Genomic DNA, 25,798 nt, shown 5'->3' on the forward strand with positions numbered 1-25,798 from the left:
CCTCTCCTTTTCAATCTTAGATTTCCTGGCTGTCAGGATGGTGAGAAAGGACCAGGAGTGTGCTGGGTGGCTGGAAGTTTTCTACAATGGGACCTGGGGCAGTATCTGCCGCAGCCCCATGGAAGACATCACTGTGTCCATGATCTGCCGACAGCTTGACTGTGGGAACAGTGGAAGCCTCACCACTTCAGTTGCTCTTAGGGAAGGTTCTAGACCCCGGTGGGTAGATAGAATCCGTTGTCAGAAAACTGATACCTCTCTCTGGCAGTGTCCTTCTGACCCTTGGAATTACAACTCATGCTATCCAAAGGACGAAGCCTATATCTCATGTGCAGGTAAATTACTGTTCTGTTTTTGTGTCTGTCCCAACCCCGTAGGATGTTGTTAGTGTGATTTTATGTTTTTCAGTCTAAGTGATGAATTTAGGTTGAATCTAGAAAAAGGTGGGCTATGTTTCTGTCTGTGTTTCCATGTATTTGTATTCGTTGTGCGGTATGGACCTGGTAAACAGCAAAGAGATAAAGAAATTTCAGCTTGTGGCAAGATGTAGTTAATGTCTCAGCCCATTAGATGATGAAACCTCTGTTTTTACTTGTTGTTTGGATTGAGCCAAGGACCTTTGATAATCTTGTTTGGGAACAAGACCAGCCCCAGCAGTCCCTGATCCAGCACTTCTCATCATTGCTTCTACAGGAGGGAAACACAAGAGCTGTCCAACTGCTGCCCCCTGCACAGGTATGTCAGCCCCGCCCCCGCCCCTGTGGCTCCCAGGGGCTCCTTCCTCCCACCAGGGGAGTCACAGGAGGGGCTGCTGCCTTTTCAGACAGAGAGAAACTCCGGCTCAGGGGAGGAGACAGCGAGTGCTCAGGGCGGGTGGAGGTCTGGCACAGCGGCTCCTGGGGCACCGTGTGTGATGACTCCTGGAGCCTGGCAGAGGCTGAGGTGGTGTGTCAGCAGCTGGGCTGTGGCCCGGCCCTGGAAGCTGTGCCAGCTGCGACATTTGGCCCTGGAAACGGGAGCATCTGGCTGGATGAGGTGCGGTGCGGAGGTCGGGAGTCCTCCCTGTGGGACTGTGCTGCTGAGCCCTGGGGGCAGAGCGACTGCAAGCACGAGGAGGATGCTGGTGTGAGGTGCTCTGGTGAGTGAGGGGCTCGGTGTTCATCCTAGTGAGTGGAGGACAAGTGTGAGTTTGTATCCAGAGCACTTCCTGGGATAACCTGCTGCTTTGTGCTCTGGCTCGAGAAAAAGCTATTATCTGATTTCCTGGGATCTGGGAGAGAATGATATGCCCATAATGATAGATGTAACCTGATGGCTTTTTCCAATTAACTCAGTACAGTAATCCATTTTTTTTTCCTTCTCTCACTGTGAGAGAACAGCAGTTCCCTCCAGCCATGGAAGTAAGTGGTTCTGCTGCTCTGAGCAGTGTGATTGTGGAGATCCCCATATTTTCAGGCACCTGCACTATATATCTTTATATTTCAACAAAACTACCCATATCAGTACAGAAAACCTTAATGATCTCATGTTTACAATCCTGTTAAGCAATGGCAGCTGATGTCCTCCAGAGCTTTACCAACTTTCATCCTGTAAAAATCCTCTAGAACCAAAATGAGAAGACACTTGACATAGCTCAGGGAAAGACCTCTGTCGATCACATCTTGGGGTTCAGGCAAACCCATTGTGTCTTACTGGTGACTTCATGGTCTTGAAGACTCAGAAGAAGACCAGTATAAGGACAGAAGGGTTTCTCTGGACTTATGACCCTCCTAAAACCCTATGGTCCACTTTGACTCAGCTCCAGACCCTGGCATCCCCTCCCTTCCCATGATCATCTGCATCATCCTCGGAGCCCTTCTCTTCATGGTCCTCATCATCCTGGGGATTCAGCTACACAGATGGAGAGCAGAGCACCAAGGTGGGCCTTAGGGATGCTAAATGATCTGGAAAGTGGTGGGAAAGGAATTGAGTCTGTTGTGACATCAAGAAAGTGCACAAGTATTGGTCTCCATGCTCATTATCTGGTAAAATCCCACCTTTTCTACAGTAGACAACAGGATTTGAAAGAATGGAATCCTTGGTCCTGGGTTGAATGTAAAATTTCTTGAGAATTATGACTTCCTGTGTGAACAGTGCCAGTGGATATTGAGTGTGAGATCAAGGTCAGGGTCAGGAAATCTAGTTCTGTTCCATGTAGCTAAGAAAGGAGCCTGAGCAGCCCAGAGTGGTTCCCCAAGGGGCAACGCTGGAGAGCACTGAAGGCCTTTTCTGTTGATAAAGGGATTAACTCCAGGTCAGTCTCTAACTCATGCCACTTTCCCAGAGTTATCTGATTTTGAAGCTGCTGTTGATGAAGCTGTGTACCAGGAGATTGATGACATCATAAAACCAGGGAAGAAGGACCTGTTGGACAGCCAAGGTAAGTCCCACGCCCTCCCCTCTGATCATGAGTTGGCTGTGTGTTATTTTCAGCAAACAGAGACATAACCTTATTAAGCCAACTTCACATGGAGTTCCAAGCCTTCTCTCTACAAGTCTGAAGTCTCAATATTTCCTCTAAACTATGACAGCAGGCATCCTACCATGACAGGGCAAAGGTTTCCATTTTTCTATGATGCTTTTCTCCCTACCAGGTAACCTGTCTGATGACTCAGCAACTAAGCTGCCGTATTACACAGGGGATGATGGAGAGGATGAAGACCCCGACTCTGTCTCAGGTAGCAGGTCTTCCCTTGGATGGTGGGGATGCGGAGGAGGAATTGTGTCTGAGGATCTCTTCCTGTGATTAAGACATCACAGGATGTCTTAATCATCCACAGGGAAGGATCTCTTTTCTCTAGTTCACAACAACTTTTTCCCTCTCTTGCCCACTCTATGACCTCAGAAGTGGAAAGGTCAGACCTAGTTCTCTGTATTCATGGCCACTTCTACCCAGTTACAGACTGAATATGTAGTGCTTCCCAGGTGGCGCTAGTGGTAGAGAACCTGCCTGCCAATGCAGAGAGATAAGAGATGCTGGTTTGATCCCTGGATCAGGAAGATCCTCTGAAGGAGGGCAGGGCAACTGACTCCAGTAGTCTTGGCCAGAGAATCCCCACGGACAGAGGAGCCTGGCAGGCTACAGTCCACAGGGTCTCAAACAGTTGGATATGACTGAAGCAACTGAGCATGCATGGATCTAATAGTACATTATTATCTAATGTACCATTAAAGATTTTAAGACCATTTAAAAAAATCTGAAACTGATAAACTCAAAATTGTGTGGCTAAAGAGAACATTGGAAAGTATAGTTGGATCCAGATTCAGTCTGATATTTTAATTATTTCATGGATTTTTGTATATATTGAGACACAAATATTGCTATTGATAAGCCCTGGAATATATGGAGTGATCAGTGCTGGTAGTTACCAATTACCAGAAACTCTTACTTACAAGGAACTGGAGAAAGGACAATGTCCTCTCTGGGTCTTCTCCAGATAATAAAGATGGACAACCCCTGGAGGTGAGATCCTAAGGTCAACCAAGGTCTAGAAGGGACTGAAACCCAGGCATCTTATGACTGGGATGGTGGGATATCCTGTCTCTGAGTAACAGATGTCCAGGATCCCTCTCCCACCAGCTCTGTGTCTCCCAGAGCCCTAGAGAGCACACAGACACCTGGGTTCTCTTGGTCCAGATTCATCCTCCCCAGTCACTGATAAGTGCACAGTATATGTTATAAATCTGTATCATATGCTTGAAATAGTACCTGAAACTCATAGCATAATAGCTTTTGTTGATGCTTTATGATATGAGAGACCGTGTTAGAAAAATATGACTGACCCTGATATATTGAAATAGTTAAAAGATTTAAATGATTTCTGAGCACTGTGAGATCAAATACATGCCTTTGACACGACCTTGGAATATAGAGTCTATATTTATCAGTTGTTTGAACTTCTGCATTAGAAAGGACTTAGGCCATCACGTAGTCCAACACATACTTTGCTATTCCACCTAAGTCCGTGTCTGTTTACAGATCCTCTGAGACAGCGTATCAACACCACAGGAAATGGTTATGATGATGTCGATGAGTTACCTGTTCCTGTAAATCTTTTCTTCCCTGGGATGAATGAAAATAACTTTTCCCCAGAGGACAGAGGTGGCGCCCGTTATTCCCAGACAAGTGAGTTGACAGCTCAGTAACCTGACTTCATCGTGTGGAGAAGATGAGTTTTGACCCACTTAACAGTCAGTTGTTCTTATTGTTGGAATTGGGGTAGACACTTATACCTAGATGGGCTTCCCGGGTGGTGCGATAATAAAGACTCCACCTGCTAATGCAGGAGACACAAGCGGGTGTCTTGTGTCTTGATAGGGTTTGATCCCTGGGTTGGGAAGGTTCCCTGGAGGAGGGCATGGCAAACCACTACAGTATTCTTGCCTGGAGAATCCCATGGACAGAGGAGCCTGGCAGGCTATAGTCCGTGGGGTCGCAGAGAGTCGGACATGACTGAGCATGCTCACATGCACAGAGAAAGAAGAATGCCTTCCTGGACCTTTTCCAGTTAGTAAAGATGGACGACTAAAAGGGACTGAAACCCAGGCGTCCTGTAACTGGGATGGTGGAATATCCTGTCTCTGAGTAACAGATGTCCAGGCTCCCTCTCCCACCAGCTCTGTGTCTTCCAGAGCTTCAGAGAGCACAGACACCTGGGTTCTCTTGGATCAGATTCATGCTCCCCAGTCACTTTTATGTGCATAGTATGTGTTACAACTCTGTACCACATGCTCAAAAAGAGTACCTAAAACTCATAGCATTATAGATTTTGTTGATGCTTTATGATATGAGAGACCATACTAGAAAAATATGATTGACCCTGATATATTGGAATATTTAGAAGGTTTAAATGATTTCTGAGCACACTGAAATAAACTACATGCCTTTAACAGCCCTGGAATATGGAGTATATATTAGTCATTTATTTGAATCTCTGCCTCAGAAGGGACTTGGAGCATCACTTAGTCCAACTCATATTTTGCTTTTTCACCTAAGTTCTTATCTGTTTTCAGAGCCTCCGGGACAGAACATCAACACCATAGGAAATGGTTATGATGATGTTGATGAGTTACCTGTTCCCATAAATCCTTTCTTCCCTGGGATGAATGAGAATAACTTTTTCCCAGATGATAGAGGTGGTGCCAGGTATTCCCAGACTGGTGAGTTGACAGCTCAGTAGCCTAACTTCATCATCATGGAGAAGATGAGTTTGACTCATCAACAGTCAGTGTTTCTTTACTATCAGAACTGGGGTAGCCTTGTTTGGGTTTCCCTGGTGGTGCAGTAGTAAGGACTCTGCCTGCAAATGCAGGAGACAAAAGAGACTTGAATTCGATCCGTGAGTCAGGAAGAGTCCCTGGAGAAAGAAATGGCAACCCACTCCAGTATTCTTGCCTGGAAAATCATGTGGACAGAAGAGCCTTGTGGGCTATAGTCCACGGGGTTGCAAAGAGTCAAACACGAGTGAGCACGCATGCACCACATATACCAGGTATTATTGACTTTTTATTATCTCTGGAATATTGGAGCTACTTCATCTCTTCTAAGAGGAGAACATACTGTGTTCTCTTGTCCGTGTCCATCATCAATTGGATAAAGACACATTTGTATGAGTTACAGAGGCTTTGTTTCCATTTTCATACCCCAAATTGAAATATATGTTTTGACAATAAATTTGGAGATTTTTCAAATTGTGAGAACTAATCTGAAAGGTTTTTAATGGCAGTATAAATTAAATTTATGAGCTATAAAACTTGTTTTGAGAAATCTGTGTAACCATATATTTAAAGTTGATTGCTCACTATTAAAGCAGAATCTGAAATAGCCTTAACTACAGAATCATAAATCTCAGCACTAGATGGGAACCAAGAGAAAATTTTCTCTCACTTCAATTGCCAGATGAAGACCCTCATTCCCAAGGACTAGGCTTTCTGCCTATATGTGGGGATATGGTCCTTGGGGAGCAGGAGGTTGTGAAATTTGGTTGAGTTGCCCATTTCTGGCATCTGACAGAGGACCCAGAGTGTTCTCATAGAGCTTGCAGGTCAGGCTGGTTCTGTTGCTGAGGTGCTCAGAAGAGGGCATCTAAGGCACTCTACAGAGGTCATCTCCTGTCTCTACTTCTTGAGAAATCAGACCCACCGAGTGTTGAAGAGGCATGCACATCTCCTTTCCACTCCTGACCATTATTGGTCCATCTTCTTTCCAACTTCCAAGGTCCAGACAAGATGTTGCATGGAGTAGCTGAGTCAGTATGAAGTAGCTCAATCTAGACTTTTAGACAATGCTGGGTGCTCCCCCTCACCTCAGATACTTTGTGGCCCCTTTTACTATCCTTCCATCAAAGGTTGTGTCTTGTCATTTTGTCACCACTAAAACCAGACTCTCCTTACTGTTTCAGGCATGTCTCTGAAGTCTCTGAGAGAAACTGTTGACTCTGGGGTGGAAGAGAAGGAGTCCTCATTGGTCCTGAGACAAGAAGAGCCTGGATATGATGATGTGGAGCTTAGCACCATGTAGCACCATGTTTGAAGCAAGAAATTCTTGAAAGACAACTCTGTAATATTTTTTGTCAAATAAATGAGAATCCTGTCTTCTTCATAATTATTGTTTTTACATGGAACTATGATTAAAGGAATTTTTTTTTCCTCTGTAGAAATCATATCATTACCTGCGACACAGGGTTTTACATTGAAAGTTGCCATGAAACATAATCCATGACATTTTCATGTCTTTGTAACTTACTCCATTCTGCCAGAATAAAGTATTTATGGGTGGTAAGTGCCTGTGAGGTTTCAGAAAAATCCTAGAGACTTTCACTGGGTCTTCCCAAATAACATAGGACAGGCCTCCAAGCTTAACATGCTAAGTGCACTACAGATAGGAAAGAATTTCCTATAAATACTTTCCCCACATGACATTCTGGCTGCCTTGTCATAATTAATACTCTGCAGAGAAGTTTTCTTGTTTTTGTGACAGACCCTGGAACGATAAACGCTCCCAAACCACCCCTCACAAAAGGCCCCTTCACAGGCCACATGGATAACTTGGAATGATTGCCCTCATCTTCCTGATCTAAACAGTCCAAAAGTCTATTCACCAACTCCTGGCCAGTTTTGAGCACTCAATCCATAATAGGCTCATCCTGAGACTCTCCCAAGTCTAGGTGGGAAATCTTGTCCTCCTCTCCTCTCCCATAATTTTATATGATTTTTATCACCCAGAATTATAGTAACCAGCTCTTTTGGCTTCATGGATACCGTGAATCAGGAATGAAATATAATATTCTTTATGGGTACACTTTACTCTGTCACTTATTTCATCACTTCCCAATGGCAAATGGCCACATGAGCTGCACTTGGAGAAGCCCTAGGGATCTCTAATCCCCAGCACAGAAAAAAAAAATTACAGAGATTACAAGCATGAGTGTAGGTTGGAGCCTTGGACATCATCCAGAGCCATCAACTAAATAACAGGTTGGCCACAAATCATACTCAGGCTAGCACTCTCAGGTCTTATATTAGTTCAGCAGCTTCTCCAAATGTCCACAATTAAATGGGACAGGAGTCAGGGTATTGTGGAAATGTATTGTTTACTTGGTCACCCCTACAAGACAGCTCTCTCTACCCTGAACAATCACAGCAGGATCACATTTACATTTTCAACAGTTACCAGATTAAAGGACTCTTTAAACAACATGTTTTCAGAGAAGCCTATTGGTCTGAAATTCTTCCTCTAAGAGTTCAGTCGTATCAGACGCCTCCATTGACATCAATAAAACTCAAATAGCCCCAAATTCCTCATCTTTCTGTCTATATCCCTTCTTCTAGATCCCCTCTGTCTTATTCTCCAATTTCTTGCCCCTTTATCCCACCTGATGCCCCTCAGTGGTGGGTCGGATGGTAAAAGAATCTGCCTGCTGGGCAGGAGACCTGGGGTCGATCTCTGGGTGGGGAAGACCCCCTGAAAAAGGGAATGGTAACCCACTCCACTCCAGTATTCTTGCCTGGAGAATCTCATGGACAGAGGAGCCTGGCATGCTACAGTCCACAGGGTGGCAAAGATTCGGACACCACTGAGTGACTAACATTTTCACTTTGTCCCACCTGGATACAGGGTGTGAGGTAGCACCGATTTGCCCTTCACCAACTTGGAGAGAGATACGAGTTGATGTAATTCACTTTAAATGCTAGATAATTGGACAGACAAGAAATGACAACATCCTGAAGAAGTAGTAGAAAGTGATGGAGAGGCAAGACTGGATTTAAAAGGATTTGATAACCAACTAGACATGGGAGAAGAGAGATAAAGAGTCTATATGCACTTGAGGAAAAAACTGAAAAAAGTAACCTAGGGAATGGGAGATAAAAAGGAAGAGGTAGTTATGTAGAGTGAGATTTTTAATTGGCCTTGAGAATTTAGGCAGGGTAAGGAAAGCTGTATGCATTCTCTTCCACCAGCCAATTTCTTACCCTCAACTTTGAAACTCACACCCAATCTGGTGCCCAATAACTGAATAAAAACAGATGGTGTGACATCTCGGGAAAGGGGAAGAGCATATAGGAAGGTTTAGGATTTCCACCCCCCACACAAGTTCACCTTGCTAAGAATGAAGGTGTGAGTGTGGACAAAGTTTAGAATCTGCTGTCTAAGAAGAGTGACCTGGAGCATTTCTGAGCCTGAGTGAAGTCATGCCTTAATTAGCATTTGGGGGAGGTGAGACAAGTCAGTTCACTCATCTGGTATTTCCTTATAAGGAAATTGTGATTGAGTACCAATCCTCTAAGAGCATTTGGAATGAATCTTGCCATTGTCAACAAAGCAAAAAGTTATTTTATTGAGAATATTTCATTATGAGCAATTTCCATATAATACAATTATAGGTCAGCACTACTCTACTAAAATATGGGCAATTAGAATATCTGAGACAACATCTCATATTTAATACATCATGGGGAAGTAACTATGGATGTTTCCAGAGCACTTAGTTCAACATCATCGTACCCAGTGTCTGCTTCCTCCCCCTGGAGCAACCAGGGGCTCTCTTCTTCTTCCCTAGGATCAGCCACCTCTCTAGAGATATTCAGAGAAGAACCTGAAGTAGGAATGAAACATTTGATTAGAACTGAAGCAAAGGGACCTGACAGAGCCCTGTGGTGGAAGTGAGTCAAATAAGTGGTGATGACAAAGCATCCCTGGGATCCAGGTGCACTCAGGGAGGCTCAGGCTATTTCATGTTTATTTCAGTGAGGGTGGATCAGGGCTGTCTTCTCAAGATCCGGCCCAGGAATTGGCTAGTTAGTGGTCCAGTGGTCAGGACTTGGTGCTTTCACTTCTGTGGCCCAGGTACAATTTCTGTTTCAGGCACTAAGACCTGCAAGTCTTGCAGCACTGCCCCTCCCCACCCCCAACCCCCCAAAAAAGGATTCAGCCCATCTGAGGTCTCAACTCAAATGGGAAATCCTGGATTAAAGATCTGTTCCCAGGCTACACAATCAGCAAGGAGATGCCCAAGAAGGGAAGAAACTCTAGAAGGGGTATAAAATTTTCTTTTTTTCATAATCAACAGGTCTGAATCAACAAGGAGAGGGAGGTAGAAGATCACATCTGGAGAAATCTCAGCTCCTCACTGACCATCCAACTCTGCTCTTGGTGGTCTTGACTTGTGTTCCCCAAAGCCCACAAAAAGCAACCACAGGATCCTTCTGCAGTTGCCCCTTCCCCAGGAAACACATGAACCTCAGATGGAGAAATACCCTTGATGGAGAATGAGTGTATTTCCTTGGCCACTGAAATGTGTGGAGCAGATTAACATGAACCCGCCCACAAATTCTGAGTCCATAATCCACCATCATGCTTTTGTTTTTTAGGGCCATATATACCATCCACTTTACACATATTTGGGTTGACCTATGGTCAGAGTGCATTTTAAAGTATAAAAATGCTTTACAAATTCCAATACTAACATAGTCTTTAAAATCTCTAACTGCATTTCACATATGAGACAGCACAAAAGGTTATTCAGTTATTCTATTTTTGTATTAGGTAAATATGCTCAAGTAATCTGCAAGTGTTAATGCAGGCACATGAAGGATAAAGCCATGCAGACACAGTTACTAATACTAGAGTGCTTCCTCTTCTCCCCAGGAGTCTGAAAGCATTAAAAAAAGGAATAAGATCAAAATGATGCTATCAACTATTTGAGGTCATCCAAAATTGGAATATCTATGAGGGATGGACACTGAGCAGCTCAAATTCACCATTTCCAGGATAGAGACCAAAGATTGCAGGAGATCAGCTAACTCCACTCACCTGTCTGAGAGGACCTCGTCACATCCACCTTCTCTGGGGGCACTTCCTCCTCACTCCCCTGAGAGGCAGAAGGAGCCCCAGGCAATGGTACCTCTTCAGCATCATCGTAATCCTCACCAAGGGCATCAGTCCTCTGATCTGGGGCTTCCAAAGGCAGAGCAAGGGTCAGATGAAACCACAGGAAGTGGGTTGGTCTGGGAAATACCTAAGATCCCTTCTGACCCAGAGTTTCTGAGCCACTAAACAAAAGTACCAGTCACTCTTTGTTGCAACAGAATTTTTTCTAAGGTTGTATTTCATGCTGGTGTGCCCATAAACCAAACAAATGATTTTATACATATCAATACTTCCTTTGCCAACAAATGTCTATATAATCAAAGCTATGGTTTTTCCAGTAGTCATGTATGGATGTGAGAGTTGGACCATAAAGAAGGCTGAACATCAAAGAATTGATGCTTTTGAACTGTGGTGTTGAAGAAGACTCTTCAGAGTCCCTTGGACTGCAGGGAGATCAAAACTGTCAATCCTAAAGGAAATCAACCCTGAATAGTCACTGGAAGGACTGATGATGAAGCTGAAGCTCCAATACTTTGGCCACCTGATGTGAAGAACTGTCTCATTAGAAAAAACCCTAATGCTGGGAAAGATTGACAGCAGGAGAACAAGAGGATGACAGAGGATGAGATAGTTAGATAGGATCACTGACTCAATGGACATGAGTTCAAGCAAGCTCCAGGAGCTGATGATGGACAGGGAAACCTGGCGTGCTGAAGTCCATGGGGTCACAAAGAGTCAGACATGACTGAGCAACTCAACAACAACAACAACAACATTTCCCGATTAAAATTACATATCTCAAAGCAACTCTTATACCAATGAGCATTACTATAAAATTTTGACAAATTATGTTTTCCAGATGTTGTTGTTGTTCAGTCGCCAAGTCATGTCTGACTCTTTGCAACTCCAAGGACTGCAGAATGAAAGGCTTCCCTGTCCCTCACCATCTGCCGGAGTTTTTCCAAGTTCATGTCCATTGAATCGGTGACACCATCCAACCATCTCATCCTCTGTCACCCTCTTCGCCTTCTGCCCTCAATCTTTCCCAGCATCAGGGTCTTTTCCAATGAGTCAGCTGTTCCCATCAGGTGGACAAAGTATTGGAGCTTCAGCTTCAGCATCAGTTCTTCCAATGTGTATTCAGTGTTGATTCCCTTTAATATTGACTGATTTGATCTTCTTACTGTCCAAGGGACTCTCAAGAGTCTTCTCCAGCACCTCAGTTCAAAAGCATCAATTCTTCAGTGCTCTACCTTCTTTATGGTCCAGCTCTCACAACTGTACATGATTACTGGAAAAACCATAGCCTTGACTATACGGACCTTTGTCAGCAAAGTGATGTCTTTGCTTTTTAATACACTGTCTAGGTTTGTCAGAGCTTTTCTTCCAAGAAGCGAGTGTCTTAATTTCATGGCTGCATTCACCATCCACAATGATTTTAGAGATGTTTCCAGATAATGTTTTCTTTTAAATATGTGCCTGTTGTGACCGAATGAGAGTGACTAAGGACACAGAGAGCCCAGCCCCAGCACGAGACATTGCAGAACAGCTAGCGAAGGGGGAGAACAGACCCCATCTGGACACAAGGGATCCCTCTGGTCCATTAAAGGAATACTGTTTCCCTTGCATCTCATCTCTATGAGGGAAACTCTCCTCCCCAACATCCAGTTTCAGCGGGTCCACCTCTATTACCTGGATCAGATCTGTGGTCATTGTTGTCTTCATTGTCCCTCATGTAACATGGCATTTTATTCACTGAGTCATCTGATAGGAATCGTAAAGTGTAGAAAAATGTCACAGAATACACAGAAATGACCCTCCGGACACCCACGGAACATGTGTTAAGACTGAGAAGAAACGCGGAGACAGGCCTGGCTACTGCAGCACAGATGGAGGCTCGGGGCTCATCTCTCTTTGGAGAGCCGCCTCTGTGAGCTTGGGGTATACATGAGGTCTGCAGACACTGAGAAGATGTGCACAGCCAGTGGGTGATGACAACCAGAAGTCCCAGGAGGGCAGGCAGAGACACCCACCTGGGCTGCCCAGAAGATCCCCTTTCTGTGTCACAAGGTGATCTAGGTCCTTGTACACAGCTTCAGCAAGAGCATCTTCATAACTGGATAAGGCTGAGAGATCCCCCAGCAGGTCAGAGATGCTGCTCCAGATACCCCGATCCAGCCAGCCCACCCTTCATCTCCCCAGTGCTCACATGGGCTGCTGGGACCTCAGCATTGTCTCCCACCCCATGCATCGTGTGGGTACCTTCTCTCCTCATCTGACCTGAATCCACAGCTCAGCCTCAACTCTTTCTTCTCTCACAGAAGAGGCCATGTCATATGAGAATTCACATCCCAGTCCTAAGAACCTGTGTACACTCAGCCTTTAGAGATCAGCACAGAGCACATGGAGTCTGCAGACTCAGAACAGAGACCTGGCCCAGGTTTCTCTCCTCACATCTGCTCCATCTCCTGCCTCCACACACTCTCCCTGGTCCCCAGTTCCCCCTGCAGCCCACCTCTGCGCTCTGCTCTCCATCTGAGCAGCTGAGTCACCAGGATGATGAGGACCAGGAAGAGAAGGGCTCCCAATATGAAGCAGAGGACCTCAGGCAGGGAGAAGGCACCAGGGAGAGGATTTGAGGTTGTTCTGGTCCCTAAGGAGAACAAGGCAAGAGGGTGTGGAGAAAGTCCTGGGCATAGAGAAATCCCTGAGCCAGCATTTCCGGGAGCTCCAGACGATGGTTAGACAGTGACTGGGCTCCCTTGGGTCTCATCCTGAGATGGGTCAACTCCACTCTGGCCAGTGTGACCCCAAGGCAGAGCCAGGGGTTATCAGGGAGCTGCCATGCCAAGACAGCCTCTGAGGACCCAGTTCATCCCTTCTCCTTGGGGATCAAACAGGCCTGGAATTTGCATCTCACTGATGAGGAGCAACACTTAAGGGCAGGTGGGAGAACTTTAGACTCTTCAAAATGGGAATCAGCCTCTCTTGGACCCCTGGGCATGAGAACCCTCTGACCCAGGGGACCAAGGCAGAGGAGTTCCCCAACATACTGCTCTGGTTCACCAGTCAGGGGCTCCTCAAGCTCTTTGCTCTCTTTCATTGTCAGAGAATCCACAGAACAGGTCCCAAGACTCTGAATATCTACCCTGCCCAGGAATCCTGGCACTATACTTACTGGGGGGCAGTTGTGGGGCTGGCAATGTAATTCTTACAGCCAAAAAAAGTAGGAGTTTGGAGAAAAGAAATTGGCCAGAAATAGGTGAAAGTGAAAGTGTTAGTCACTCAGTCGTGTTCAACTCTTTGTGACCCCCTGGACTATAGCCCACCAGGTTCCCCTGTCCATGGAATTCTCCAGGCAAGAATAATGGAGTGGGTTGCCATTTCCTCCTCCAGGGGATCTTCCTGACTGAGGGATCAAAGCCCAGTCTCTTGCATTGCAGGCAGATTCTTGACTGTCTGAGCCACTTACTAGGGTGTGGTTGGGGAGGGCAATGCAATTTTTTCACCCAGAGAAAAAACAGGAGTTGGGAGCAGGGTGATTGACCAGATGCAGGGCAGCCCATTTTTCTCTCCTGAGCCCTGAAATCACCCTTCAGTCTCCACAAAATCAGTGTCCAGTCCTCCCAGCTTCTACATCATAGATCAAGGCCCCAGGACCGGGACACTGTCTGAATACAAACTCCCCACCACCCCCCAGCCCAGCCCACTGTCCTTGTGCTGCCCCAGCTCACCCAGGGCAGACCCCGAGCCTCTCACTCACCAGAACACCTCACACCAGCATCCTCCTCGTGCTTGCAGTCACTCTGCCCCCAGGGCTCCGCAGCACAATCCCACAGGGAGGACTCCTGGCCCCTGCACCTCGTCCAGCCAGATGTTCCCATTTCCAGGGCCAAACCCTGTGGCCCACATGGCTTCCAGGGCCTGGCCACAGCCCAGCTGCTGACACACCACCTCAGCCTCTGCCAGGCTCCAGGAGTCATCACACACGGTGCCCCAGGAGCCGCTGTGCCAGACCTCCACCCGCCCTGAGCACTTGCTGTCTCCTCCCCTGAGCCGGAGCGTCTCTCTGTCTGAAAAGGCAGCAGCCCCTCCTGTGACTGCCCCTTGTGGGAAGAAGGAGTCCCTGGGAGCCACAGGGGAGGGGGCGGGGCTGACGTACCTGTGCAGGGGGCAGCAGTTGGACAGCTCTGGTGTCTCCCTCCTGTAGAAGCAATGATGAGAAATACTGGATCAGGGACAGCTGGGGGTAGGCTTGTCCCCAAACATGAATATCTATCATCCTTGGTTCAGTCCAAACGACAAGGGTAAATACAGGCTCATTATCTATTGGACTGAAGCATTCACTGCACGTGACCACTAGCTGAAACAACTGTAACTGTTTATATATTTGTCTCCACATTCCACTACAAATACAAGCACACACATTTTGTAGATTTGACCTAAATTCATCACTTAGATTGCAAAATATAAAACCACACTAACGACATCCTACAGGGCTGGGATAGACACAGAAACAGTAAGTCACCTGGACACTACCTCCTTTGGAGAACATGAAGTGTAATTCCAAGGGTCAGAAGGACACAGCCAGAGAGAGGTGTCAGTTTTCTGACACTGGATTCCATCTACACACTGGGGTCTAGAACCTTCCCTAAGAGCAACAGAAGAGTTGAGGATTCCACTCTCCCCACAGCCAAGCTGTCTGCAGATCATGGACACAGTGATATCTTCCATGGGGCTGTGGCAGACACTGCCCCAAGTCCCATTGTAGAAAACTTCCAGCCACCCAGCACACTGCTGGTCCTCGCTCACCATCCTGAGGGCCAGGAACTCTTAAGATTGAAAGGGAGGAGATGGGACACAGTGAACATTCCACTCAGTGCTCTGGGTTTTCCTCTCCCCCAGAAACTGTGACCATACATCCCCAACCCAGCAGAGGAGATGTCCACTGGATGAGAAGACTGACTTTTGCCTCACTTTCACCTGACTTTGTCCATTAATATAAGTCTATACCCCAACCAGTAATGCTGAAGAAGCTGAAGTTGAATGGTTCTATGAAGACCTACAAGACCTTTTAGGACTAACACCCAAAAAAGATGTCCTTTTCATTATAGGGGACTGGAATGCAAAAGTAGGAAGTCAAGAAACACCTGGAGTAACAGGCAAATTTGGCCTTGGAAAATGGAATGAAGCAGGGCAAAGACGAATAGAGTTTTGCAAAGAAAATGCACTGGTCATAACAAACACCTGCTTCCAATAACACAAGAGAAGACTCTATACATGGACATCACCAGATGGTCAACACCGAAATCAGATTGATTATATTCTTTGCAGCCAAAGATGGAGAAGCTTTATACAGTCAGCAAAAACAAGAACAGGAGCTGACTGTGGCTCAGACCATGAACTCCTTATTGCCAAATTCAGACTTAAATTGAAAAAGTAGGGAAAACCACTAGACCATTCAGGTATGACCTAAATCAAATTCCTTATGATTATTTAGTGGAAGTGAGAAATAGATTTAAGGGCCTAGATCTGATAGATAGAGTGCCTGATGAACTATGGAATGAGGTTCGTGACATTGTACAGGAGACAGGGATCAAGACCATCCTCATGGAAAAGAAATGCAAAAAAGCAAAATGGCTGTCTGGGGAGGCCTTACAAATAGCTGTGAAAAGAAGAGAAGCAAAACGCAAAGGAGAAAAGGAAAGATATAAACATTTGAATGCAGAGTTACAAATAATAGCAAGAAGAGATTAGAAAGCCTTCTTCAGCGATCAATGCAAAGAAATAGAGGGAGACAACAGAATGGGAAAGACTAGGGATCTCTTCAAGAAAATCAGAGATACCAAAGGAACATTTCATGCAAAGATGGGCTTGATAAAGGACAGAAATGGTATGGACCTAACAGAAGCAGAAGATACTAAGAAGAGATGGCAAAAATACACAGAAGAACTGTACAAAAAAGATCTCCACGACCCAGATAATCACGATGGTGTGATCACTGACCTAGAGCCAGACATCCTGGAATGTGAAGTCAAGTGGGCCTTAGAAAGCATCACTACGAACAAAGCTAGTGGAAGTGATAGAATTCCAGTTGAGCTATTTCAAATCCTGAAAGATGATGCTGTGAAAATACTGCACTCAATATGCCAGCAAATTTGGAAAACTCATCAGTGGCCATAGGACTGGAAAAGGTCAGTTTTCATTCCAATCCCTAAGATAGGCAATGCCAATGAATGCTCAAACTACCGCACAATTGCACTCATCTCACATGCTAGCAAAGTAATGCTCAAAATTCTCCAAGCCAGGCTTCAGCAATATGTGAACCGTGAACTTCCTGATGTTCAAGCTGGTTTTAGAAAAGGCAGAGGAACCAGAGATCAAATTGCCAACATCCACTGGATCATGGAAAAAGCAAAAGAGTTCCAGAAAAGCATCTATTTCTGCTTTATTGACTATGCCAAAGCCTTTGACTGTGTGGATCACAATAAACTGTGGAAAATTCTTCAAGAGATGGGAATACCAGACCACCTGATCTGCCTCTTGAGAAATTTGTATGCAGGTCAGGAAGCAACAGTTAGAACTAGACATGGAACAACAGACTGGTTCCAAATAGGAAAAGGAGTTCGTCAAGGCTGTATATTGTCACCCTGTTTATTTAACTTATATATAGTGTACATCATGAGAAACGCTGGACTGGAAGAAACACAAGCTGGAATCAAGATTGCCAGGAGAAATATCAATAACCTCAGATATGCAGATGACACCACCCTTATGGCAGAAAGTGAAGAGGAACTAAAAAGCCTCTTGATTAAAGTGAAAGAGGAGAGTGAAAAAGTTGGCTTCAAGCTGTACATTCAGAAAACGAAGATCATGGCATCTGGTCCCATCACTTCATGGGAAATAGATGGGGAAAAAGTGGAAATGGTGTCAGACTTTATGTTTTGGGGCTCCAAAATCACTGCAGATGGTGACTGCAGCCATGAAATTAAAAGACTCTTACTCCTTGGAAGGAAAGTTATGACCAACCTAGATAGCATATTCAAAAGCAGAGACATTACTTTGCCAACAAAGGTTCGTCTAGTCAAGGCTATGGTTTTCCTGTGATCATGTATGGATGTGAGAGTTGGACTGTGAAGAAGGCTGAGCGCCAAAGAATTGATGCTTTTGAATTGTGGTGTTGGAGAGGACTCTTGAGAGTCCCTTGGACTGCAAGGAGATCCAACCAGTCCATTCGGAAGGAGATCAGCCCTGGGATTTCTTTGCAAGGAATGATGCTAAAGCTGAAACTCCAGTACTTTGGCCACCTCACGCGAAAAATTGACTCATTGGGAAAGACTCTGATGCTGGGAGGGATTGGGGGCAAGAGGAGAAGGGGACAACAGAGGATGAGATGTCTGGATGGCATCACTGACTCAATGGACGTGAGTCTGAGTGAACTCCGGGAGTTGGTGATGAACAGGGAGGCCTGGCGTGCTGCGATTCATGGGGTCGCAAAGAGTCGGACATGACTGAGAGATTGATCTGATCTGAACCATCTTTCTATTTCAACCACAAGGATGTAGTGATTATGAACAGAGGAAGACCAACCAGCACTTACAGGGCAGGGGAGCTGAATCCTGCTTCCTGAGAAAACTTCTAAAGACTGTGTGAAAGGATGTGATGTGCCCAGTGAGGTGGTCAACAGTATAATGAACCCCCAGAAATGTCCACATCCCAATCCTGGAGCCTGTGATATGTTACCTTACATTTAGAAAGGGGCTTCACAGATGTGATTAATAAGGACCTTGGGATGGTGAGATTAAGCTGGAACAATGTGTATTAATCACCTGAGCCCAGCCTAATCACCTCCTTAGCCCTAATACCCTTAGATGGATCACCTTGCAAAGCTCCAGTTAGAGGGAAATGTAAGTGAGGAAGAACAGTTGGAATAGGCACTGTTATCTGAAGAAGAAGAAGAAGAGGAGGAGGAGGAGGAGGAGGAGGAGAAGGAGGAGAAGAAGGAGGAGGAGGAGGAGGAGAAGGAGGAGAAGAAGGAGAAGGAAAAGGAGGAGAAGGAGAAGAAGAAAGAGGGCCCTGAGCCAAGGAATGAGGCCACATATAAACCAGGAACGGCTGGGAAAAGAGTAAGCCGCAGAGCATCCAGGAAGAAAGCAGCAATGTGGACACTGGGATGTTGGCTCACAGAGACCATTGTCAGACTCCTAGCAAACAGAACTGAACAGAATAAATCTATGCTTTCATTACAACGTCACCAGAATCTCTAGACTGTATTATGACAGGGAACTGCAGAGTGAGTCCTGCTTTCACGTGGAAACTGTGAGAAAAAGCTCTGGCAGGAAACACTGCTGAGAAGAAAGGACCAGAATCTCAGCCACTGCAGGAGGAAGTGAAAGCACCTCGTCTTCTCGTCTGCTGGAAAGACAGGCTCCATGGGAGGAAGCCTCCTACTCTGGTCCTTTCAGCATCTCTCCATTAGGACTCAGAACCCCGTCCTCCAGGGCCCCATCCCTCCCCCAGCCTGTGGACAGTGTGCAGCACGCACCTGAGCAGATGACCCCCACGTCCTCCTTGTGTCTGCAGTCCTGCCGCCCCCAGCCTCGGGAAGGGCACCTCCACACGTGGGACTCATTTCCTGTGCAGTTCAGGTCGTCCAGCCAGATGGGCCCTGATCCTGCCCCGAAGTGAGCAGACCCCGTGGCACTGAGGGCTTCTCCACAGCCCAGCTGCCTGCACACCACGTGGGCATCGTCCAGGTCCTAGCCGTCATCACAGATGATGCCCCAGGAGCACTGGTCAAGGATCTCCACTCTCCCGGCGCAGGGACCGCCCCCGTCCACCAGGCGGAGCTGTCTGCTGTCTGAGGAGAGAAAAATGGAACAATGGGGTGGTGACGGGTGGTGAGGGGGGCGAGGGGGCAGGGGAGTGAGAAGGGTCTTCTGTCCTGTGGGACCCTCACCTGAGCAGTAGGGGGTGCTCTCCTCTGAGGCTGCAGAGCCTGCTGGTTCAGACACGGAGTCATCGCACTGGGGCAGCACCTGGGTCTGGTTTCCTGCAGAAACAGGGGATTGGGAGGGTTAAAGAACAGAAAATTGAATTAAGGTAAATAATGACCTATGCGGTGGAGCCTGAGATAAACGCTGTAACATAGCAGTAACCTTATGGTAATTTTAGAGTTCACCTTCTCTATGAAGAGTTCTGTGTCTGACAATGCCAAACGTTCTGTTTTAAGCCAAGTGCTGCACTAAGAATAAATTTACAAAAGCGAGAAATTATCAATACTTTTGATATTGTTGTTGAGCTACCCAGGCAGTGAGAGTTTTTGGAGCCAAGCTCTCAGAGAGAATAAAGGGCAGAGGTGAGCCACTTCTCTGAGGCTTTTGTCAATTCAGAGGTAAGAGCTGAGACTCTGAAAAGCTCAGCAGAGATTCACCAGACACACTAGCTCAGGGAACATGAAGCACTATTCAGGGTCCGCCTGGGAGAAGATTAGCCAGGATCTGGGCATGGTAAAAGGAAAGGGAACTAAAAGCTGATCCTTTCCCAAGGAATGGATGCCCAGTTTCTATTTTCTTCACCCTCTTTCAAGTAAGGTGATCGACCCTAAATTGGGTGTCTGGAGGAAGCTATAAAATAAGATCCTTTCTGAAGGAGTTCTACAATTTTTCACATATAATGTCTGTCAATCAAAAATACTCAGTCACAAAAGATAAACAATTTGACAAAAATGTATGAAGAAAAAATGCATTAGAAAGAAATGTATAGGATACCCGGCTACTGGACTTAACCCGACAAAAGTTTAAATCACCATGGATGAAATGTTCAAAGAATGAAATGACAAGATAGAATTTTGGCAGAGAAATGATCACAAAGAATTTAACAAAAATTCTAGAATTGAAAATGTCAGTTTTTGAAATAACTCAGAGGATATGTGTAATACTCCATCAGACCAGCACAAGATAGCAATACTAAAAGGAGACAGAATGAAGCACAGAAAGAAAAAAAAATGGAAAATGTAAAAATGTACAGAAAGATGCTAAACAGGTCTGGAATTCATATATACTAAGTCTTAGATACACAAAGCCAAAATTGACAGAACTAAAGGCAGAAACTTAGAATCAACAATTTCCCATTTTATATACCGTGGTGGGTTTTAAGCATCCACAAAATCTTAACATCCACTGAGAAGTGAAGTCTATGCCTCCCTCCCTTGAAGCTCTGCTGACCTTCATGAATTCCCAGTAAACAATGGAAGGGAGTGTATGTATCACTGCTCAAACTTCGTACTAGGTCTGAGGACCATTCAGCCTCCTCTGAAATCACTGAGGACTTTTGCTTTAGAGCAAGGAGAGACAAGAAAGCCTTCTTAAGTGAACAATGTAAAGAAATAGAGGAAAACATTAGAAGGGGAAAGACTAGAGATCTCTTCAAGAAAATGAGATACCAAAGGAACATTTCATGCAAAGATGGGCAAAATAAAGGACCTGGCAAGGACATTTAGGAAATGGCAAGAACCTAACAGAAGCAGAAGATACTAAGAAGAGATGACAAGAAGACACAGAAGTGCGTGCTAAGTCACTTCAGTCGTGTCTGACTCTTTGAGACCCCATGGACTGCAACACATCAGGCTTCCCTGTCAATCACTAACTCCCAGAACTTGCTCAAACTCATGTCCATCAAGTCAGTGATGCCATCCAACCATCTCATCCTTTGTCGACCCTTCTCCTGTCTTCTATCTTTCCCAGCATCAGGGTCTTTTTCAGTGAGTCAGTTCTTTGATTCAAGTGGCCAAAGTATTGGAGCTTCACCTTCAGCTTCAACGTCAGTCCTTCCAATGAATATTCAGAACTGATTTCCTTTAGGATGGATTGGTTTGATCTCCTTGTAGTCCAAGGGACTATCAAGAGTTTTCTACAACACCACAGTTCAAAAGAATCAATTTTTTAGTGCTCAGCTTTCTTTATGGTTCAACTCTCACACCCATAAATGACTACTGGAAAAACCATAGCTTTGACTATACAAACCTTTGTTGGCAAAATAATGTCTCTATTTTTTAATATGCTGTCTAGGCTGGCCATAACTTTCCTTCCAAGGAGTAAGCGTCTTTTCATTTCATGGCTGCAGTCACCATCTGCAGTGATTTTGGAGCCCCCCAAAATAAAAAAGTATCTCACTGTTTCCATTGTTTCCCCATCTATTTGCCATAAAGTGATGGGACCAGATGCCATGATCTTAGTTTTCTGAATGTTGAGTTTAAGTCAACTTTTTCACTCTTTCATCAAGAGGCTGTTTAGTTCTTCTTCACTTTCTGCCAAAAGGGTGGTTTCATCTGCATATCTGAGGTTATTGATATTTCTCCCGGCAATCTTGATTCCGGCTCATGCTTCATCCAGCCCAGCGTTTTTCATGATGTACTCTGCATATAAGTTAAATAAGCAGGGTAACAACATACAGCCTTGACCTACTCCTTTCCCTATCTGGAACCAGTCTATTGTTCTAATGTCCAATTCTAACTGTTGCTTCTTGACCTGCATGCAGATTTCTCAGGAGGCAGGTTAGGTGGTCTGGTATTCCCATCTCTTTAAGAATTTTCCACACTTTTTTGTGATCCACACAGTCAAAACTTTGCCATAGTCAATGAAGCAGAAGTCGATGTTTTTCTGGAACGCTCTTGCTTTTTCTGTGGTCCAACAGATGTTGGCAATTTGATCTCTGGTTCCTCTGGCTTTTCTAAATCCAGCCTGAATATCTGGAGGTTCTTGGTCCATGTACTACTGAAGACTTGCTTGGAGAATTTTGAGCATTACTTTACTAGCATATGAGATGCATACAATTGTGTGATAGTTTGAGGATTCTGTGGCTTTGCCTTTCTTAGGGATTAGAATGAAAACTGACCTTCTCCAGTCCTGTGGCCACTGCTGAGTTTTCTAAATTTGCTGGTATATTGAGTGCAGCACTTTCACAGCATCATCTTTTAGATTTTGATATAGATCAACTGGAATTTGATCACCTTCACTGTCTTTGTTCATAGTGATGCCTCCTAAGACCCACTTGATTTCACATTCCAGGATGTCTGGCTCTAGGTGAGTGATCACACCATTATGGTTACCGGGGCCATGAAGATCTTTTTTGTATAGTTCTTCTATGTATTCTTGCCACCTCTTTGTAATATCTTCTGCTTTTGTTAGGTCCATACCATTTCTGTCCTTGATTGTGCCCATCTTTGCATGAAATGTTCCCTTGGTATCTCTAATTTTCTTGAAGAGATCTCTAATCTTTCCCATTCTGCTGTTTTCCTCAATTTCTTTGCACTGATCAAAGAGGAAGGCTTTTTTATCTCTCCTTGCTATTATTTGGAACTCTGTATTCAAATGGGTATGTCTTTCCTTTTCTCCTTTGACTTTAGCTTCTCTTCTTTTCTCAGCTGTTTGTAAGGCCTCCCTCCTCTGACAACCATTTTGTCTTTTTGCATTTCTTTTTCTTGGGGATGGTCTTGATCTCTGTCTCCTGTACAGTGTCACAAACCTCCATCCATATTTCTTCAGGTACTCTGTCGATAAGAACTAATCCCTTGAATCTATTTGTCACTTCCACTGTATAATTGTAAGGAATTTGAGTTAGGTCATATCTGAATAGTCTAGTGGTTTTCCCTACTTTCTTCAATTTAAGTCTGAGCTTTGCAATAAGGAGTTCATGATCTGAGCCACAGTCAGCTCCCAATCTTGTTTTTGTTGACTTTTTAGAGCGTCTGCATCTTTGTGTGCAAAGAAATCTTTGCACATCTTTGTGCAAAGTCACACATCTTTGACTGTGTGAATCACAACAAACTGTGGAGAATTCTTAAAGAGATGGGAATATCAGACCACCTTTCCTGCCTTCTGAGAAGCCTGTTTTCAGGTCAGGAAGCAACAGTTAGAATTCGACATGAACAATAGACTGTTTCCAAACTGGGAAAGGAATACATCAAGTTGTATATCATTATCCTGCTTAATTAACTTCTATGCAGAGTACATCTTGTAAAATGCTGGGCTGGGTGAAGCTCAAGCTGGAATCAAGATTGCTGAGAGAAATATGAATAACCTCAGATATGCAGATGACACCACCCTTATGGCAGAAAGCGAAGAGGAACTAAAGAACCTCTTGATGAAGGTGAAAGAGGAGAGTGAAAAAGCTGACTTAAAACTCAACATTCAAAAAACTGAAATCATGGGGTCTAGTCCCATCACTTCATGGCAAACAGATGGGGAAGAAATGGAAACACTGACAGATTTCATTTTCTTGGGCTCCAAAATCACTGTGGACAGTGACTGCACAGATGAAATTAAAAGATGCTTGCTCCTTGGAAGAAAAGCTATGACCAACCTAGATAGCATATTAAAAAGCAGAGACATCACTTTGCCGACAAAGGTCCATCTAGGCAAAGTTATGGTTTTTCCAGTAGTCATGTATGTATGTGAGAGTTGGACCATACAGAAGGCTGAGCACCAAAGAATTGATACTTTCAAATTGTGCTGCTGGAGAAGACTCTTGAGAGTCTGTTGGACTGCAAAGAGATAAAATCAGTAATTTCTGAAGGAAATCAACCCTGAATATTCATTGGAAGGACTGATGCTAAAGCTGAAGCTCCAATACTTTGGCCACCTGATAGGAAGAGTTGACTCATTGGAAAAGACCATGATGCTGGGAAAGATTGAAGGTGAAAGGTGAAGAGGGTATGAAGTAAGAGTTGTGGTTCATTTTTTTTTTTTTCCCCATGAATATATTCAGCCAGTACATCTTTTTTTTTTAATTATACTTTCCCCTTTGAAATATCTTGATGCCTTTGGAGAAAATCAACTTATTATACATAGGTTTAGGTCTAATAGTGAACTTGATTGTGTCCTGTTGATCTATTTATCAATGCTTACTCAAAGACGATGTTGCCATGGACACATTGTAGGAATCTTCAAGTTAGTTTGCTTCTATTTTTGTCATTATCTTTCAAATTTGTTTTATCCACTTTATCTCCTTTCCATTTTAATATGTACACAAATATTTAGAATAGGTGTATAAATTCACCTCACTGCTCTTTAGTCAAAACAGTCGGTGTGCATGGATAAATCATGTATAAGCCATCAATCTACAGTCCTAAAGGATGTGAACAAGCTGTTCCTGGGTGCTACCAAGGGAGAAATTTTTAAACAACACATTATAGGAACTTCCCTGGAAGTCCAGTGGTTAAGACTCCATGCTTCCATTGAAGAGGGCATGGGTTTGATCCCTGGCAGGGGAACTAAAATTCTGTGTGCAGTGAGGTAAGGCCACAAAAATATATATATTTTTTAATTTAAACATAAACAGCACATTATAATCATTTAGTTATTCCACCTCATTCTTAGTCTGTCCATGAATCAGATTCAAACAATTTAGCATCTGCAAAGATAAGCATAGAGCAGACTCAGCAGACCTGAGGATGTCAGAGCCTCAGAGTTGGTGATTTATTTTGTAAAGGGGAGGACTGTATGCAGTTGGAAGGATATCTTTGTCCAACTGGTGATTGATCATTAAGAAAACTACACAGGCAGGGGAGAGGTTCAAGAAAAACAAAACACAGGAATACTAACTAAAAGAATTAAGCCACTTTGTGGGTCAGTATAAACAATTTTCTTTTAAATCCTCTAGTGAAGTAGATTTGTGCAGAAGTGCCAAGAACTACTTCAAATTCTACTGAATGGAAAGGCACGTCCAGTCTTACTCAGAACTCTTAGTTTGCTGCAGCTTTTACATAAATATGGACAAAGGAACAAACAGACTCTTGGTGGGCTGGATAAAGGCATGAGTACTTAGCACATATCCTGATTAAGAGAATTATCGAAGTCTACCCTTAAACGAAATATTCTCTTGGAGCCTGCTGAAATGAATATACAAGCAACTTTGGTATGTTTAATGGTGATACTAAAATTCTCTGAAGCTATAACTTTGATGAAAATGATGGTTGAAGCTGAGACAAAAGAGATTCCTGCTGGTTGGGCTCCTTACGTGACTTTATTATTGGAAAGATAAGATGATGTCAAGGAAGATGTCATAGATAGCTTTCCAAGGCTACTGTAAATGTATCTGAGTGATGGGGAAATGACTGTAGTTTTTCAGAAGGATGAGAATCAAATATAAAATGGCAAAAAAATGGAGGGCATCTAAAATTACTGAACGTATACAGATGGTTGACTGGAAAATAACATGAAAGAGGAGGAGACAGGTGGAATAACTGCTAAAAATTTTAATGATTCTTTATAAGAGATTATATCATCAGATTGCCTGGGATATCTCCTTAAACTGTAAACAAACATGATAACTTAATTCATCAAAACCTTTACGAATCATTAAAATATTATGTAAGAGATGAATCTACAG

General features: G+C 44.3%; 2 protein-coding genes across 2 annotated transcripts in view; one reads left to right on the forward strand and one right to left on the reverse strand.

Moving 5' to 3' along the window:
• The window catches only part of LOC109559717 (antigen WC1.1-like), a 120,010-nt gene extending 113,320 nt beyond the window's left edge, over window positions 1-6,690 (forward strand). Inside the window, 9 exon segments of the mRNA XM_070788667.1 lie at window positions 21-335; window positions 694-735; window positions 824-1,138; window positions 1,799-1,918; window positions 2,324-2,419; window positions 2,634-2,717; window positions 4,019-4,165; window positions 5,053-5,199; window positions 6,441-6,690. Of these exon segments, the coding sequence (XP_070644768.1) occupies window positions 21-335; window positions 694-735; window positions 824-1,138; window positions 1,799-1,918; window positions 2,324-2,419; window positions 2,634-2,717; window positions 4,019-4,165; window positions 5,053-5,199; window positions 6,441-6,559 (1,385 nt within the window). The 3' untranslated portion in view covers window positions 6,560-6,690.
• A 2,238-nt stretch (window positions 6,691-8,928) lies between these two features.
• The window catches only part of LOC109559709 (antigen WC1.1-like), a 45,244-nt gene continuing 28,374 nt past the window's right edge, over window positions 8,929-25,798 (reverse strand). The window contains 10 exon segments of the mRNA XM_070788783.1: window positions 8,929-9,134; window positions 10,352-10,489; window positions 12,442-12,534; window positions 12,924-13,097; window positions 14,172-14,263; window positions 14,265-14,481; window positions 14,571-14,691; window positions 14,948-15,240; window positions 18,954-19,268; window positions 19,368-19,460. Coding sequence (XP_070644884.1) covers window positions 8,989-9,134; window positions 10,352-10,489; window positions 12,442-12,534; window positions 12,924-13,097; window positions 14,172-14,263; window positions 14,265-14,481; window positions 14,571-14,691; window positions 14,948-15,240; window positions 18,954-19,268; window positions 19,368-19,460 — 1,682 coding nt within the window. The 3' untranslated portion in view covers window positions 8,929-8,988.

Source organism: Bos indicus, chromosome 5, assembly GCF_029378745.1.
Source record: "Bos indicus isolate NIAB-ARS_2022 breed Sahiwal x Tharparkar chromosome 5, NIAB-ARS_B.indTharparkar_mat_pri_1.0, whole genome shotgun sequence".
Lineage (NCBI taxonomy): Eukaryota > Metazoa > Chordata > Mammalia > Artiodactyla > Bovidae > Bos > Bos indicus.